This window comes from Oryx dammah, unplaced genomic scaffold (genome assembly GCF_014754425.2).
Source record: "Oryx dammah isolate SB20612 unplaced genomic scaffold, SCBI_Odam_1.1 HiC_scaffold_27, whole genome shotgun sequence".
Taxonomy (NCBI): Eukaryota; Metazoa; Chordata; class Mammalia; order Artiodactyla; family Bovidae; genus Oryx; species Oryx dammah.
In genome coordinates this window covers 108,839,713-108,857,928 of record NW_024070211.1, presented here as the reverse complement: position 1 = coordinate 108,857,928, position 18,216 = coordinate 108,839,713, and the positions used below count along the sequence as shown (strand labels likewise).

Below are 18,216 nucleotides of genomic sequence, written 5' to 3'. Positions count from 1 at the left end.
GTTTTTGTTTCCCTGAGCTGATGAGTTAGAGCATTTATGTCGCTTTACACAGTGTGTGCCGCATGGAGGTCTTGTGTCTCTGCTGGCTTTTCTTTTCTTCTTTTGGGGTCAATTCGGCAAAGCACCTCACATACCTCCTGTAAGGAGTGCATCTTCTGCTGTGTGTGAACCAGGTTTGCATGGTATAATCCTTTTTTTCCTTCATCAGAATGAACATTTTGCCACAGACTTCGGGAAGCCGCCCATAATATTTGAGAACCCGACATACTCCTCCAAGGACACTGCTGTCACAGTGGCTCAGCCAACAACAGCCCCGGTGAGAAACCACAGTCCTTTCTGTTAGGCGCTGCTGTTGTTGAGTCTTGTTCTTTGGAATAATGTGCCTTTAGCATCCTCCCAGACTTCCCTCCATGGAAGGAAGCACGGTGGTCCCTTCCTCAGCTTCATGCTCTGCAGTCACAGGACTGGCCCAAGGACAGAAGCCCTGAAAACAATCAGAATCCTGGGTTTTGGCCACCATTCTGGGGGTGCCAACCAAGAGCAGTTTTATCCTGAGTGGTAGAGCAAGAGGTCTGAGTGCATTCAATGGCGGACATGGTGCCTGGCACACATGGGTGCTTTGTAAATATCTGTGAGCTGAGTGAGTGGGCAGTCCTCAGGCCGTTATGCAGAGGCCGGGGGGCTGGGCACACATTGTGTCTGGTCCTTACTGGTATCATGAGGGTGTAATTTGAGGTGACTTCCCTGCTTGCCTTTCTCATACTTTTCTGGAAAGTACAGAGTCTCTGAGGTTGGTAGACAGGTACCAAAACTTCCTTTGGTATGGTCCTATTACTCACTTATCTTTAAGAGAAACAGAGAGATAAACTAGACACATGGATGGAGGGACGTTTCTTCATTAGGTCTGGACCAGTAGTCCCAATGCCACTGCCCGTACCTGTCAATTGTCAGTTAGCCTGTTTTCCTCTTGTCAGAACCACTAGAGCTAAACTTCTTTCACATCAGGAGATATAGTACATTTTAGTATGACAGAAATAGAGTGTGACCAGTAATGAGTGGTCCCAAGAATATTCGTGATCCCAAGATTATTCTATCTCATGCCTGATTCTTGGGAGAATCAGGCATGAGATAGGCAGCTTAGTCATTGGCGCTCCTGATTTGGGGGAGATGAGAGTGATGTTTATTCCTGGACCACAGGATTGTTTTCATATAATAAAAATGGTGCCTGATTATATTTGTAGGGGAGCAAGGTGGTAAGCAGAATCAAAGAGCTGGATAAACTTTACAGCAAAAATTCTTCCAAAACTGAATAATGGCCTTCAATATGCACACAGGTAACTGAATCTGGACCAGTGTATAACAAAAACTATGGAAGCCCCATGAACCCTGATGAACTAGTTACAGACACAAAGCCAGCTTCCTCAAGTGATGAGACTCAGGTAACAGTGACTGAATGGTATGGGATTTGGGAAGGACTTTGGAATTGCTGGGTTTATTAATCCTAGGCCAACTAGAGAGACCGTGGTAGGCTCACAGATGCCAAGATGTGTAGGCAATTAGTAAAGATGATTTTAAAAATAATAAATTGAAAACATCCTACTGAGTAAAGCTACATTCTAACACTGAGTTGGGAATGATGTTCCTTGGGACACGGGAGACAAAGCGGGAAAGAAGGGGTGGCGTACTTCTGAACCTAGCCTCTTCAAATCAGAGGCATTTAATTTACGATAACAACTTAAAATGAATAAAGACCTCACAGTGTCAATGATACATATAGAGAACCTTTTCCTTTCCTGTGCACTGCAGTTTTTCTGCTGTGTATGTCTTTGTTCCCTTAATAATACATGTTGCTTTTACTCTGCTGTTGTTACTGATGTTCACCACTTGATGGCACTAATCTACACTCGCTTGATCTTTCCATCTAACATCATTGTCCTCAATGTGCCAGGCACAGTGTTTAATACCGAAGAGTAAAAGGAAAAAAAAAGAACACTAGATGGAGCTTCTCTATCTTGTCTGCAGACCCTTTGAAATTTGTAAACTATGTGGTCTACAAAGAGAAATTCAATAAATTTGATACAAAGCTGTACATGAATGGATAATATATCATTAGTTTTAATAGACACATAGGAAGAAGCTATTTCAGATAGAACTGTTTGATTCTGGGCAACTATTTTACCTCTGGGCACTAGAGTCCTTACTGTTACTCACCGGGGGCACTATTGGCATCTTGAGTTGGGCAGTGCTTTGTGGCACAACGCTGCTACACATTGCTGGGCATTCTAGTATTCCTGGCCCCTGTCCACCGAGTGCCAGTAGTTTCTCCAGAGCATCGTGATCCCTCCCCTCCCTTCAGCCCCTAAACATACACTCCCCGTGGAAGACAGTAGGATCTGGGATGTTCTAACGTTCTGTGACTTTTGTGAAGTAATATAAAGGAACAAAAGCCCAAGGGTAGTTAGAAATCTTACCATTTTATAGAATAACCCCTGTTCTCAAATTGCATAATCTATAAACAAAATTAGTGTCTGCAAAGTCATGTTGGATTCTCAACACTTCACACTGGTTCCTGTTCTGCTTGTTCAGGTCAAAATAAAAGTTGAACTAAATTGATGCTAATGAGGAGAGCTTATAACAAAGGTGCCTTTGTCCACCTTTTCATCTTTCATTTACTGATTTCTTCTTATACACACACACACAAATCTAGTCTTAGGATTTTCCACTTTCATATTTTTGATATTTCATATTTTCAAAGGATTGCCTATTTTTCTTTAAGCTACACTGAAAAGTTTATTTTGCAGACTACTTTTCCACAGACACCAGAATACCTAAATGTCACATGTTGGTTCCCCAAGTCTGACTCGACCTCGTGGCAGTGCCAGATCTACATTCTGTTCTCAAGTCCAGTGATCCCCTTCTTTGGACAGAGCTCTCTCCCAGCTGAGCAGGAAGGGGAACGTGATGGGGATTCTGCAACCTCTGCCCTGCACAACAGTCATCAGAAACACTGAGAGACTCTCTCAAGTAGAGCAGACCTTTACCAATTGCAGACCTTTTCTTTCTCATCTCCATCTTTGCAATACACTGGCTCTTCTTACTTTTTTCTTTTTGTAATCAATTGAGGCTGAGCTCTAAGGTCTGTCCTCCATGGTATATCCACGGATTTTTCTATGACCTTTGCTTCCTGGGAACTGAGATAACAGCCAGAGAGGCTTAAAGCAATAGAAGTCCTTGGTTAGGATGACCTTAGGTTGACACTAATGTGCCAGAGAGGCTTACATTTTTCTCTTTCATCAATAAATCTGCTCAAAGGACTCGAAAAACATGAACTCCTATGGTTTAGTTCTGTCATTTTCAAAAGTTATGTTGACATGCATTGGACTCCCCAAGAAGATAACAATGAAAATCACCACTGCTTCTCTTGTTAGTAATTACTCAAGGCCATGGGGCCATTCCACACTGAAGCAATGAGTTTGGGCCTTCCTCATTAAGGGTAGGTTTCTAGAGGCCGGGCTTTGACCTGAGTATCTCCATCTTCCCCTTGGTGGTGGCTGTGTGCTGAGTAGGTGCTCAATTAAATGTGACTGAATGCCTTCTTCTACTTCTGTATTCAAATGCTCTCTAGCCCTTCACATGTTGGCCCCTACTTTCAGAGAGCAGGAAGCACTTCATAAAGCACACTTAGCTGCCTGCAGGAGGGCGCGGTCTGTTTCCTGGTTTCCTGTGCTCTCGTCTCCTTCCAGCTGGCAGCTGGAACTGTGGTCAGCTCTCTATCATGGGCAGCTTTTCTGTAAGACAGGGGCCGTTCATCATAGTCCAGGGTAACTTCTCTTTGGGTTCTTTAGTTTTGAGGCCTCTGAATCCTAGAGGCATTGCCTGTTCCTCTACCTACAATTTAGTTCAGCGATTTTGCTGAGACCCCCTTTCCTCATCTGCAAAATAGATATAATCAGAGCCTTTACCTTGCAGAGTCATTGGGAAGATTAAATCAGAAACGTGCAAGGCTCTCAGAATAGTCCCTGACACACAGTAAGCACTCAGTCAATGTTCAGTTCAGTTCAGTCGCTCAGTCGTGTCCGACTCTTTGTGACCCCATGAATCGCAGCACGCCAAGCCTCCCTGTCCATCACCAACTCCTGGAGTCCACCCAAACTCATGTCCATTGAGTCAGTGATGCCATCCAACCATCTCATCCTCTGTTGTCCCCTTCTCCTCCTGCCCTCTTTCCCAGCATCAGGGTCTTTTCAAATGAGTCAGCTGTTTGCATCAGGTGGCCAAAGTATTGGAGTTTCAGCTTCAACATCAGTCCTTCCAGTGAACACCCAGGACTGATCTCCTTTAGGATGGACTGGTTGGATCTCCTTACAGTCCAAGGGACTCTCAAGAGTCTTCTCCAACACCACAGTTCAAAAGCATCAATTTTTCAGCACTCACCTTTCTTTATAGTCCAACTCTCACATCCATACATGACCACTGGAAAAACCATAGCCTTGACTAGACGGACCTTTGTAAACAAAGTAATGTCTCTGCTTTTTAATATGTGTAGGTTGGTCATAACTTTCCTTCCAAGGAGTAAGCGTCTTTTAATTTCATGGCTGCAGTCCCCATCTGCAGTGATTTTGGAGCCCCCCAAAATAAAGTCAGCCACTGTTTCCACTGTTTCCCCATCTATTTGCCATGAAGTGATGGGACTGGATGCCATAATCTTAGTTTTTTGAATGGTTGAGCTTTAAGCCAACTTTTTCACTCTCCTCTTTCACTTTCATCAAGAGGCTTTTTAGTTCTTCTTGCCATAAGGGTGGTGTCATCTGCATATCACTTTCCAAGTGGCTGCATTTTTGTGTTGTTTTGTGTTACTGTAGTGTATACTTTGGCTGTTAATTGTTGGTTTTATGTACTCTTTGTTCTGAGATCAGTTGGCATGAGGGATCTGAGTTCCCTGATCAGGGATGACACCCGAACCCCTGCTTGGAGGCGCAGTGTCTTAACCGCTGGGCCGCCAGGGAAGCCCCTGTTAGTTGTTTTCGTTATCATCACAATGGCAGGAGGAAATGGTGACAGGATATGGAATATGATGGAGTTGACCAAGAGTCAATATGAGATGAAGGTTACAGTCTGGCTTGTCCCTTAAAGTTTCGGGCAGCCCCTGAAGAAATCTCTTGCCTGTCTCTGTCAAAACTTCCATATTCTTGGGCACAGATTCTGTGAACTATACAGTTCAGATCAAGCAAGTGTTTTGAAATTATTAGATGACAAGGGCCCAGAGTTTCAGTGACTCTTCAGGGCCCACCCATGGGAGAATTGAACAATTTCCTGCATGGGCCGGGTCATGTGGTCCCAAGTTCCAAATTGCTTTTTCCCTCTGTAAGAAGAAATTTTAAAACCTAGGCTGGGGGGAAGAAACAAAAAATTCCATTACTGAAAGTTTTCTGTTTCCCTCTTTTTCATTTAGCCAACAAAATGGAATATCTTCAAACGAAAACCAAGACAAAATACCAACTTTGAAAATCCATTCTATTCCGAGGTAATTGTTAACAATTTTTCTCAGCCCAGGCATTCTTTCTTAGCATTAACTTGCTAAATCGGGCATGCACTCAGATTATTCTGAGGAAATTGGCCACAATTTGTCATCTCCACACAAAACCATTTTCCATTGTGTTGGAAATAAGTGACAGATTCTTGTTTCTTTCTGGTTTTAGATGGAGAATGAACCAAAGGTCAGTGCTGCTGTGACCCCACCTCCATCACCTTCTCCTCCTGCTACCGTTTCTTGGAAAAAAGCCTCAACTCCAGGCTACAGTGCAACAGAAGACACATTTAAAGACACTGCAAATCTTGTTAGAGAAGACTCAGAGGCATAACTGTGCTGGCTATTTAGGGAATAATCAGAAACACACTTTTGCACATTTTTTTTTTTTACCAACAGATGAAAAAAATTAACATTCAGTACTTTATTAAAAGAATATATTTCCCCCCCCCCCCGTACTCCTGTAGTTGGTACTGTTTGTGGAAACAATGCCTTGTGTGTCTTTTTTACTCATTTCATATTTTTACAACTAATTACCACCTTGTACTATATGTATATCTTTGCACTGAAACTCTCTGAAGGTAATGCTATAAATATATTGTACATTTGTAAATTTTGGAAAGATTATCACATCATTAAATTTGCTAATGAAAGTATCTGCTGAATTGGTTGGTGATCATTACATTCAATGATCCACTGAAGAAAGGAATTGACTAGGGGCCTTTAGCAATGTCAGAAGAGGCACCACCCTAAGACTCTATAGCATTATCAAGGAAGGGAATCCAGGCCCCACTCTTGGGTCTGTTTTCACTCATCAGCACTTAGTGTTCAATTTGACCTGATGAATAGCATATCCATAGAGATGCAGATGATACAGAAGGTTGAAAAAACTATTCAGTTCCATCCTTCTGCCTGTTGGCATTGTCCAATCAGAACTCTGGTTCCTATTATCTCCCTAGCTGCCAAGTCAACATGTTTATGTTAATGTCTGAGAAAAAGCTCATGTCCGTAAGTCTAAGTATCCTGCAAAGAGTTTGTAATCTAGTCACTTGAACTTTCATTTGATGGACCGTAGGGTGATTGACACCCTTTCCTGGCATCTCAGGTGGTCACCTACTCTAGAAACTGGAGCTGAATGAATGAAAAGCAAATCTGTCTTCATAAAGGAAGGTGCAAAGCAAATACCAGCAGAGCAAAGCCTCAGCTGGATTTTGTGTTTCTCTGTGTGAAAATTTTCCTTATAACGACTATTTATTTTCTCAGTTGAACATGACTAGAAAGGGAAACCATTCTTATTGAGCCTGGCTTAGATTCTTTAGCAAAATCGTACGTTTGTATCAGAATGTATTGCAGGGTCTAGCCTTCTCCTGAATCTAGACTGTAGTCTCCACAGCCGGAACTGTGGCAGGAATACAGTTTCCACACTAGGTAGCATCCCCGGTTCTCTGTGCTAATAATGCACGTTTTACAACAATGAATGCATGAGTGTATGAGTGGACAGATGGATGAATGAAACATGTACTACTGACGATTTTATTCCTGAGTTCTCAAAATATTTTTTGCTCATATTTTGAGTGCTTATTGTAATTATTTTGAAATGTACTTTGATTAGAAAAGCAAATGGAAATGATGCTGCTGAAAAATTTCTAATAAAGGTGTATTTTATCAGACTTCTGTGTGCTTTACAAATCCAGGTCATGAATTGGTTGCATTTTGCTGTGCATGGAGCTTGGGACTTTGAGTGCTAGGCATCAGGGAACCAGGATTTCCCGGGGTTCAAGAAGGGAAGAGAAGGAAGAGGAATCCACAGGTTACAAAGCCCTGAAACTGGCCTGGGGGGTGGGGATGAACACAGGAGGATAAAGTGTAGGTTTCCACCTGAACTCTGGGCAGGCAGCCCCCTCAGTTGCCTTAAAGAATCATCCAATCGTCCTCCCCTTTCCTTCCTCACAACTAGGACCCCAGCCAGCTTCCCACTTTGGATCTGATGGTGATGGGAAGGCAGCAGCAAGGTCACAGCTGGAGAGGATTTTGTTCAGCTTGGTATTTGGGCTCCAATGGGGTGTGTAAGCCATACCAGCCCAAAGTCAGAGTAAAAAGGAGTTCCAAAACGATTGTGATTTCCAGCTTTGGCATTTGTCTTGGGCCTTAAGCTCAATAAGAAATAATCTGGGGAATTTAAAAAATGAGAATTAATTTCCTGCTTAGCTTCATTTCTGGGTCTCCCTCGGAAGGAACTAGAAAGCATGCTGCTGCGTGTCTGTTCTCAGCCATGTGAGCTGGCATTTGCGGTCAGACCATCAGTGGGTGGGTCATCCCTCCTTGGTTGGCTCTCCCAGCTGGGGTCCTGCCCCTGCTTTATTCTCTCCTGGTGAGAAGTTATGCCAGGCGTGTGTGTGGCGGGGGAGGGGGAGATTGGGAAACAGGGTGCTGTTTAGAGGATGGAAAAGCTGATGTGACTCAGTATTACATCACATGAAGCCAGGTCAATCCTAAAGGAAATCAACCCTGAATGTTCATTGGAAAGATTGATGCTGAAGCTTAAGTTCCAATACTTTGGCTACCTGATGTGAAGAGCTGACTCATTGGAAAAGACCCTGATCCTGGGAAAGACTGAAGGCAGAAGGAGAAAGGGGTGACAGAGGATGAGATGGTTGAACGGCATCACTGACTCAATGGACATGAGTTTGAGCAAGGTCCAGGAGATGGCGAAAGACAAGGAAGCCTGGCGCGCTGCAGTCTATAGGTTCACAAAGAGTCGGACAGGACTTAGTGACTGAACAACACTCACATGAAGTGGAAACAATTTTACCAGCAGAAACGTGCTATTGCACAGTGTAAAATCACAACCATGAGAAGGTTTGTCCATGGGAAGCTGTTGGATCACACTAGTCATCTGTCCAGAGCTTCCCATTGTTTTTTTTTTTTTTTTTTTACTATCCCTTACTCACTCACTCACTTGCCTATGTTCTTATCAGCAATCAGTTGCAAGCTCAAACTTAACTATGAGTTTAAGGAAAATGTGTGACAGGACAGCTTTTAGTGGGGAATTCCATCCATTAATTCTTGGCTTTTTTTTTTTTTTTCCTGAATTAGGAAAAGATCACTAATATTTGATTTTTGAGATAGAGTACGTTAGGCTGGCTCAAAAATGAGAGCTAGTTAGGCCCTGGGGTGAGGGAGGGGTCTGAGGAAACTGGTTATAGATGTACATTCTGGAAAGAGGCACACAGCCTGCCCTGGGTTGCCCTTGAACTCTCAGCCTCTTTTCAGTCTTCCCCTCTGCATTCATCAAAGTCAGAAGCCACAAGTCATACTGAAGATGACATATGATTATATGTTTCTGTTTTTTAAAAATATTCTAATTTTATCTTGGAGTATATTTGATTTACAGTGAAAAGAAGTTGGACATACATGGAAGGTGTCTAAAACCTGGGAGAGGAAGGCCAGCTCTGGAGAGCATTGCCTCATGCCTCCAGTGGTCCTAACCATGGCCAAGGTGAGGATCAACAAAAATCACTAGGCTTGTCAACTCCTGAAAATTACCAGCCTTGCGGAGGACTTTTAATCACATCAATTGTGTGCCTCTTCCTGGAAGTGAATTCAGAACATTTTGTGTGAAAATCAACCACATGTCTGCATTCACTTTGTGTCCATAATATTCTGGAATAAACTGCAGGAGACAAAGCAAACAGGTCTCCAGAAATTATCTGACATCACTGAGTCCCCTAGCTAACAGTATAGTCATCGAATGCTGTCCCATCTTATGCAGACTAGAGAGGAAGGGCTCATAGTTCTGCTCCTCTGATAATTAGCATCCCCCAATGATCGTCATTTGCTAAGAGCACACTTTCCCAACCAATTACTTCCATCACAGGGGCTAGGCCATCCTCCTGCTGCTAATCACTGAGCCTCAGCTGCTGCTTCTGTGGAAAACAGAGAGGGGGGCTATGAGAGTTCAGTGTGAAAATACATCGATATGTAGAGAGTGTATGCAGCCCACTGCCTGGCACCAAGCCCTGAATCTCCAGTAGCCATGATTTTGATCATTATTAAATGGAAGAGAAGGGAAGAGATTTTTTTTTTTTTTTTTAAGAAATGTATTTTGGGCTTCCCAGGTAGCACAATTGGTAAAGAATCTGCCTGCCAATGCAGGGGACATGGGGTCAATCCCTGGTCTGGGAAGATCCCACAGGCTGCAGAGTGGCTAGGCCTGTGCACTACAACTACTGAGCCTGTGCTCTGGAGCCCAGGAACTGCAGCTACTGAAGCCTGGGTACCCTAGACCCTGTGCTCTGCAGCAAGAGAAGACACTGCAATGAGAAGTCCTCGCACCATAACCAGAGAGTAGCCCCTGTTCACCGCAAATAGAGGAAAGCCTACAGGACAATGAAGACCCTGCACGGCCAAAATAAACAAATAAATAACATCAATTTTTAAAATAGAAACATATTTTTCAAATCTTTATAGAATGCAATTTCATGTTTAATTAATTAATTACTTTTGGCCACACTACGCAGCACATGGCATCTTTGTTCCCTGACCAGGGATCGAACTTGTGCCTCCTGCAATGGGAGTGCAGAGGCCTAACTCGTAGACAGCCAGGAAGTTCTCCGGGAAATGTATCTTTACAAGCTCCTTGGGGATTTTAACATGAAGCCAAGGATAGAATTACTAATCTAAATAGAAGTCGCTAATCTTTTTTTAAATGATGGATGTTACAGGGGTGGTCAAGATTTTCTCCGGGGCCTGTGGAAGAATGCGTAGATCTTGTATGTAATGAGGCTGGAGTGTAGATGATAAAACATAGAGTCTCATTTTATTGTCATGCAAGAGTAATGGGAAGGCAGTAAAGAACCCTGGATGTGAAAGGTGGGAAGCCCGAGGCTGAGAAAGGGACAGTTCATGCTCCCATCGCAGGCTGGGGAACATGGCCCAGGTTCTCCCGGTGCCCCATATCCAAGCTTTCGCTGAACTGAAGAACAGGTTGATGTAGGAATTTGATAGAACATATTTAAAGCCTGTTCTTCTATCTCTTCCCATGTTTTCAGACTCCAGAGGACTTTAATTATGCTCTCTTAGTTTCCCTGAACTCCGCTCTGGCTGCGATTCCTCAAGAGGCCTTTTGGGGGCCAGGGAAGAGGAGATGAGAACATCCTGAGTCTTCCTGACATTAGAGAATTTTACCCCACGATGAGTGGGATACAGTCTGTTTCAAAGAGTGCAATTGTATATTTATTGCTTCTAAGTTTTCATTTGTCGAGTTTTTTTTTTTTTTTTGCAAATTTAAAGTTTAAAGGATAAGCAATCTTGAGCTGTTCTTGGCAACAGTGCTTTGCCGCTGTTTTCCTAATTTTCAAGGGACTGGATTCACTCAGTGGAGGTCAATGGAGATGCTACCATTTGCTGCACAGAAATGTGCCCCACATTATGGAGGTGGTGCTTGGACTCTGGGCTCAGGAAGTCCATTTATCTGTCATTGGCCCTCACTCAGGGCCTCGCGAAAACAGAGACAACAGTCATACGGGCAAGGAACCCCTCTCCTAGAGAGAGGGAACCTTTGAGTGGCCATGGGACCTTGGATCAGTTGTTTCACCTCCCAGATGGTTAGTAACTGTCCGGAAAGTGAAGGGGTTGGACAAGTTTATTGCTAAGTTCTTTGGTTTTCAAGTTCGATGACTTCTCTCTACTTCAGTCTTAATTTGGAATTTGGTTCAGTTCAAAATCACTGCTGCTGTTTCAGTAAGTTCTAAGCCTGTTACATCAACTTCAAAGAAGACAGCTTCAATTATAGCGTCTTAGTTTTTATCCTCAAATGCTGTCTCTCTCTAGGTGAGCTATCAAAGAGATACATTTTAGAAAATCTTTTCTTTTTCTGAAGTATCTGAAAGCCTGCCGATAATTTTCAGGGCTGAAAGTTGCCATCAGGAATTTATTTTTGCAGGAAAACTCCTGCAAGGCCATGGGGGTCTTTCATGGGATCCCAGGCCCACGGAGTGTTTCCTAAGGTGTATGAAGGGACCCTAATCAGAGAGTAAGGCTGGCTGGAGGACCAGGAAGTCACCTCTGACGAGCCACTGGCATCCTGCAGACTTTTGGTGAGATGCGAGGCCCTTAAATGGGCTCTGGATGAAAGAACAGGTGAACCTAGAAGTAAAATAAATTAATTATGATTTTCAATTCTTTTCATGTTAAACCTGAATTTACTTTTTAATTGTGGTAAGATATATATAACGTAAATTTTTAAATTTGGATTTTTAGTCCTATCTGACATCTGGAGCTTTTTTTTGTTTTTTTTTTTCCAAAAAGGCCTTAGAAGGCTTCCTGTAATGGCTTTGAAAATCACTGAGGCATGGTATTCCTTCTGATATTCTGACTGTGTCAGGGCCCATGAAAAGAGGTCAGAACAGAGCTCAGTTCAGTCCAGGCCAACAGGAAATGCCCTCATCTCCTATGAGAGACATGGGAATTACTTCTCAGAAGGGGCTGAGCTGTGGTGTTCAGAGTGCAAAGCCACCACTTAATAACTTAAGCAAATTGCCGCCTTGGTTTATCTGGGAAGGTGAAGTAGAGTTGGAGCCAGGACTCTTTCCCTAACTAGCTGGCTGACCTTGTAAAACCTGTTGAGTTCCTCCAAATTTCTGTTTCTTACCTTAAAAAAAAAGAAAAAGAAGATAACAAATTCCATAGGGACACCAAGAGGACAGTATTTACTCATTCATTCGACAAATGTTGAACAAGCATCTACTAGGTACCATGGAATGGTATCAAATAGTAATAGCTAACATTTCCAGAGCACTTTATGTGAAGTATCTCATTTAATTCTGGAAGCCTTATACTGAAAGTACTATTTCCCTGTTTTACAGACCAGAAAATAGAGGGGTAGATAGACAGCTAAAACCACAGATAGCAAGCTGCTTTTTTATTTTTAATAAAAAATTAGAAAATTATATTTTGGTAATTATAGTTATAAAATAATTCAATGATTTTGTGTAAATGATAAAGCACAAAACAACAAGCTTTGGCACAAGATCATGACCTAGGAAAAATTTTCCTTTACTTCCTCCATTTTATTTCTGTGGATTGTTAGTAACCTGTACTGTCCAGCAACAACAACTATGTGAAAGTGAAAGCGAAAGTCACTCAGTCATGTCTGACTCTTTGTGACCCCGTGGGCTACACACTCCATGGAATTCTCCAGGCCAGAATACTGGAATGCGTAGCCTTTCCCTTCTCCAGGGGATCTTCCCAACCCAGGGATTGAACCCAGGTCTCCTGCATTGCAGGCAGATTCTTTACCCGCTGAGCCACAAGGGAAGCCCAACCACTATAAGAGCAGGTATTTACTGAAGGTTTCCTATGTTTCCAGGACATTTTCTAAGCTCTTTCCAAGTATTAACTCATATAATCCTCCCAGCAACTCTATGAAGTAGATTATTATCCCCATTTTACAGATGAGGAAACTGAGCTAAGAGAGGTTAAATAACTTGCACAAAGTCTTAGAGGTATTACGTGTTGGATCTGAGACCGTACCTCAGTCCAGCCCCTGAGTCTACACTCCACACCCCTGTGCCACATTGAGTCCTCCCACAGGCTGGCGAGGAAGTACCCTGCCCCACTCCACCCGCAGCTAAGTCCCTCTCGATCCCCGTCCTACTCTGCACTGACTGCCCAACAACTTCCTACTTTTCATAAACCTTTCCTAAAGCCTATCTAAACTACCAGTTCAAAGGAGCCTTCAGTGACTCGTATGCTACTGGATTCAGGTCAATGCTTTCTGGCCCCTGTGTGTTAGTATTCTGCCTTCAGGTAATGAAACTGTGATTTACTAAGAGCCCCTGGAGGAGAGGTCCCACGAGGGAACTCCTTGTGCTGGGCCGGCTCCTGGGTGCTCCTTCACCAGTTGGGTGCTGGCTTCTCCCTCTGTGAAGGGCCACACCAGCCTAGCCCAGCTGTGCCCACCAGCATTAACCTTTTCTTCACGCAGTCATTAGCATTTAAATATAGAACGAACCAATGCCTCGGTTTATTCTGTGGAGAAATAAATCTGCCAGGACAGGCTCAATATTCCTGGTGCGTCTCCTGCTGTGCCTGACCCAGCAAGGCTCTTGTTTCTGAGAAACAAAAGAAGCAGAAAAATGTGAAAAGCAGCCTAAATGATTTTTCTGAGCTCTGCCTCAAATGCATGGTGGAGTCAAACAGCTCAGACAGCTAACCCTACCCTAATTGTTATTTGTTATTTGTAATTTCCTGGGCAGGGAGGAATGGTGTGTGTGTGCGTGTGTGTGTGCCTTTTTTAATCAAGCAAAACGCACACCCTTTTTCTGCCTTCACAGGACCTTCTAAGCTCACCTCCATTCTAGTCCTGGTGCACATTTAATAATCCTTTTTCTTGTTTTTCTCTCTCTCCAACCCCATGTCAGTGTCCCAGGGACCATGACCAGCTTTCACTTCTCTCTCCATAGCTCCTAACATAGCACCTGGCATGTAATGAGTGCTGAATAAATGTTAGCTGAGCTTCCCTGGTGACTCAGATGTAAAGAATCCACCTGCAATGCAGGAGACCCGGGTTTGATCCCTGGCTTGGGAAGATCCCCTGGAGGGAGGCATGGCAACCCACTCCAGCATTGTTGCCTGGAGAATCCCCATGGACAGAGGAGGCTGGCAGGCTCCAGTCCACAGGGTCACAAAGGGTCAGACATGACTGAGTGACTAAGCACACACGCAAATGTTAGCTAAAGAAATAAATGGAAAAAAAAAAAAAAAACCCTAAGGGCTACGGCAAGAAAGAAATCCATCAAATCCTGAACCTCCATTGGAAGGAGAGTGCTTTACAAACACATCTGTCTTTGGCCTATGTCGCTGGGTGATTCAGGGTTCATGCATGTGAGGTTAGTTGGTCACGATCAAGTGCCATTTAAATTTGTGTCTTGACTTTTTTCTTCTGAGCTCCTAGGACTCACAAAGGCTTTTCATTGAACAGAATGGTTAAATGTTGTGTAAAAGACATCTGAAGAATTAAGCTCATGCTCTTCCAGAAAGATGACTGAGAGGGAATGAGCCATCACTAAAAGCTCACCTTTATGTAGGTAGGAAGGCTCCACCCCTCTCATGCCACTCAAGCTCTAAAACTTCAGTGTTCTGCACAGGAGAGTGGTGCAGAGAGCCACTCACAAAACCAGCCTGGATGTCTGGCCTTTTGACCTACGCTGGCTAGGACCCCAGGCCTGTGATAGATGGGGTCTGCAGAGCAGTTAGCAAGATCTGTTCTGCACACAGGCTCTTGTTTAGGGGGTACACCAAGCTGAGGGAGGTACTGTTATTAGCATCCCCATTTTATGGAGGCAGAAACTGAGTCATAAAATTAAAACTGGCTGCTCAGGATGGCTCAGCTAGGTAGTGGCAAAGCCAATCTCTGAACCCAGGAGCTTCAACCCAGAGCCACATCTCTAACCTTGGCTGGTACTGCTTTCCAGGTCACCTCTACCTAAAACACAGTGTAATGGAAAGAGTCCTGTTCCAGGCAGGAGGAGACCCAAGTCTTATTCCAAGTTGGTCAAAATTTAGCAATGTGATCTCAGAAAGTTGCCTGCTTTTTGTTGTTTCTTAAAAGGGGATAGAAGATCACTGCTTTACAACCTAAATGTCCATTGACAGTTGAATGGACTAAGGAGGTATGGTATATATATACAGTGAAACATTCAGTTCAGTTCAGTCACTCAGTCGTGTCCGACTCTTTGCGACTCCATGAACTGCAGCACGCCAGGCCTCCCTGTCCATCACCAACTCCCAGAGTTCACTTAGACTCATGTCCATCGAGTCGGTGATGCCATCCAGCCATCTCATCCTCTGTCGTCCCCTTCTCCTCCTGCCCCCAATCACTCCCAGCATCAGAATCTTTTCTAATGAGTCAACTCTTTGCACGAGGTGGCCAAAGTACTGGAGTTTCAGCTTCAGCATCATTCCTTCCAAAGAAATCCCAGGACCGATCTCCTTTAGAATGGACTGGTTGGATCTCCTTGCAGTCTCAGCCTTAAAAAGAATGAAATAATGCCATTGCAGCAACATGGATGGATCTAGAGATTATCACACTAAGTGAACTAAATCAGACAGATACCACATGATATTGCTTACATGCAGAATCTAAAATACAATACATATGAACTTAATCACCCCACAGAAACAGACCCATAGACATAGAAAACAAACTTATGCTTTCTTAGGTTACCTTAGGTTACCAAAGGGAAAAGTGGCATAGGGGTAAATGGGGAGTACAGGATTAACAGATACAAACTACTATACTTAAACAAGTATTTACTCTATAGTACACAGAGCTGTGTTCAGTATCTTGTAAAAACGTAAAATGGAAGAGAGTATGATAAAGATTGCATATGCATATATATGTCACTGATTCACTTTGCTGTACACCTGAAACATTGTACTTTAACAAAGAAATGAAAAATGTTTTATTTTCTAAAGAACACTACCACATTAAAGTCTTTCATAAAGGAAGAACCTCCTTAATTAATTCCATGGGCTCCATGCTTTGAATGTATTATTTGTAAGCAGAATCATATTTATTGAGTAACAGTTACCTTGCTTCCGCTTCCCATGTTTTATTAATCAAGTCAAATCAGACTCTCAGTTTCAGTAAGGTTCTGCTTGTCCATTTACCTAGTTTCCACCTTCTCTTTTCCTGTGTCCCACCATGGATTATTTTTGTTAGTCTTAGCCACCATTTTCTATGCAATAAGTCTGTTTACTCAGTTTCATCTGTCTGGGCCGGCAATTTATCTGCCTTATTCTCCTCTGTGTCCTCAGGCTCTAACATCTAGCAGGTGCTTGATGAGTTGTTGGGCTCATGAGTAAATTGACTTATTGGTATTGACAAGCCTGTTCTGTTCAGTTCATTTCAGTTCAGTCGCTCAGTCGTGTCCGACTCTTTGCGACCCCATCAATAGCAGCACGCCAGGCCTCCCTGTCCAGCACCAACTCCCAGAGTTCACTCAGACTCACGTCCATCGAGTCCGTGATGCCATCCAGCCATCTCATCCTTGGTCGTCCCCTTCTCCTCTTGCCCCCAATCCCTCCCAGCATCAGAGTCTTTTCCAGTGAGTCAACTCTTCTCATGAGGTGGCCAAAGTACTGGAGTTTCAGCTTTAGCATCATTCCTTCCAAAGAAATCCCAGGGTTGATCTCCTTCAGAATGGACTGGTTGGATCTCCTTGCAGTCCAAGGGACTCTCAAGAGTCTTCTCCAACACCGCAGTTCAAAAGCATCAATTCTTCAGCACTCAGCCTTCTTCACAGTCCAACTCTCACATCCATACATGACCACAGGAAAAACCATAGCCTTGACTAGACGGACCTCAGTCGGCAAAGTAATGTCTCTGCTTTTGAATATGCTATCTAGGTTGGTCATAACTTTTCTTCCAAGGAGTAAGCGTCTTTTCATTTCATGGCTGCAGTCACCATCTGCAGTGACTTTGGAGCCCAAAAAAATAAAGTCTGACACTGTTTCCACTGTTTCCCCATCTATTTCCCATGAAGTGATGGGACCGGATGCCATGATCTTAGTTTTCTGAATGTTGAGCTTTAAGCCAACTTTTTCATTCTCCACTTTCACTTTCATCAAGAGGCTTTTTAGTTCCTCTTCACTTTCTGCCATAAGGGTGGTGTCATCTGCATATGTGAGGTTATTGAGATTTCTCCCGGCAATCTTGATTCCAGCTTGTGCTTCTTCCAGCCCAGGGTTTCTCATGATGTACTCTGCATATAAGTTAAATAAGCAGGGTGACAGTATACAGCCTTGACGTACTCCTTTTCCTATTTGGAAGCAGTCTGTTGTTCCATGTCCAGTTCTAACTGTTGCTTCTTGACCTGCATACAGATTTCTCAAGAGGCAGGTCAGGTGGTCTGGTATTCCCATCTCTTTCAGAATTTTCCACAGTTTATTGTAATCCACACAGTCAAAGGCTTTGGCATAGTCAATAAAGCAGAAATAGATGTTTTTCTGGAATTCTCTTGCTTTTTCCATGATCCAGTGGATGTTGGCAATTTGATCTCTGGTTCCTCTGCCTTTTCTAAAACCAGCTTGAACATCAGGGAGTTCACGGTTCACGTATTGCTGAAGCCTGGCTTGGAGAATTTTGAGCATTACTTTATTAGCATGTGAGATGAATGCAATTGTGGGGTAGTTTGAGCATTCTTTGGCATTGCCTTTCTTTGGGATTGGAATGAAAACTGACCTTTTCCAGTCCTGTGGCCACTGCTGAGTTTTCCAAATGTGCTGGCATATTGAGTGAAGCACTTTCACAGCATCATCTTTCAGGATTGAAACAGCTCAACTGGAATTCCATCACCTCCACTAGCTTTGTTCGTAATGATGCTTTCTAAGGCCCACTTGACTTCACATTCCAAGATGTCTGGCTCTAGATTAGTGATCACATCATCATGATTATCTGGGTTGTGAAGATCTTTTTTGTACAGTTCTTCTGTGTATTCTTGCCACCTCTTCTTAATATCTTCTGCTTCTGTTAGGTCCATACCATTTCTGTCCTTTATCGAGCCCATCTTTGCATGAAATGTTCCCTTGGTATCTCTAATTTTCTTGAAGAGATCTCTAGTCTTTCCCATTCTGTTGTTTTCCTCTATTTCTTTGCATTGATCGCTGAAGAAGGCTTTCTTATC

General features: G+C 43.3%; 1 protein-coding gene across 1 annotated transcript in view; it reads left to right on the top strand.

The window, feature by feature from the left end:
- LRP2 (LDL receptor related protein 2) overlaps positions 1-7,197 on the top strand; it is a 151,015-nt gene extending 143,818 nt beyond the window's left edge. Inside the window, exons 76-79 of the mRNA XM_040227939.1 lie at positions 209-316; positions 1,335-1,439; positions 5,453-5,524; positions 5,700-7,197. Coding sequence (XP_040083873.1) covers positions 209-316; positions 1,335-1,439; positions 5,453-5,524; positions 5,700-5,861 — 447 coding nt within the window. The 3' untranslated portion in view covers positions 5,862-7,197. The remainder of the gene's footprint in view (positions 1-208; positions 317-1,334; positions 1,440-5,452; positions 5,525-5,699) is intronic.
- Positions 7,198-18,216: the final 11,019 nt, after the last annotated feature.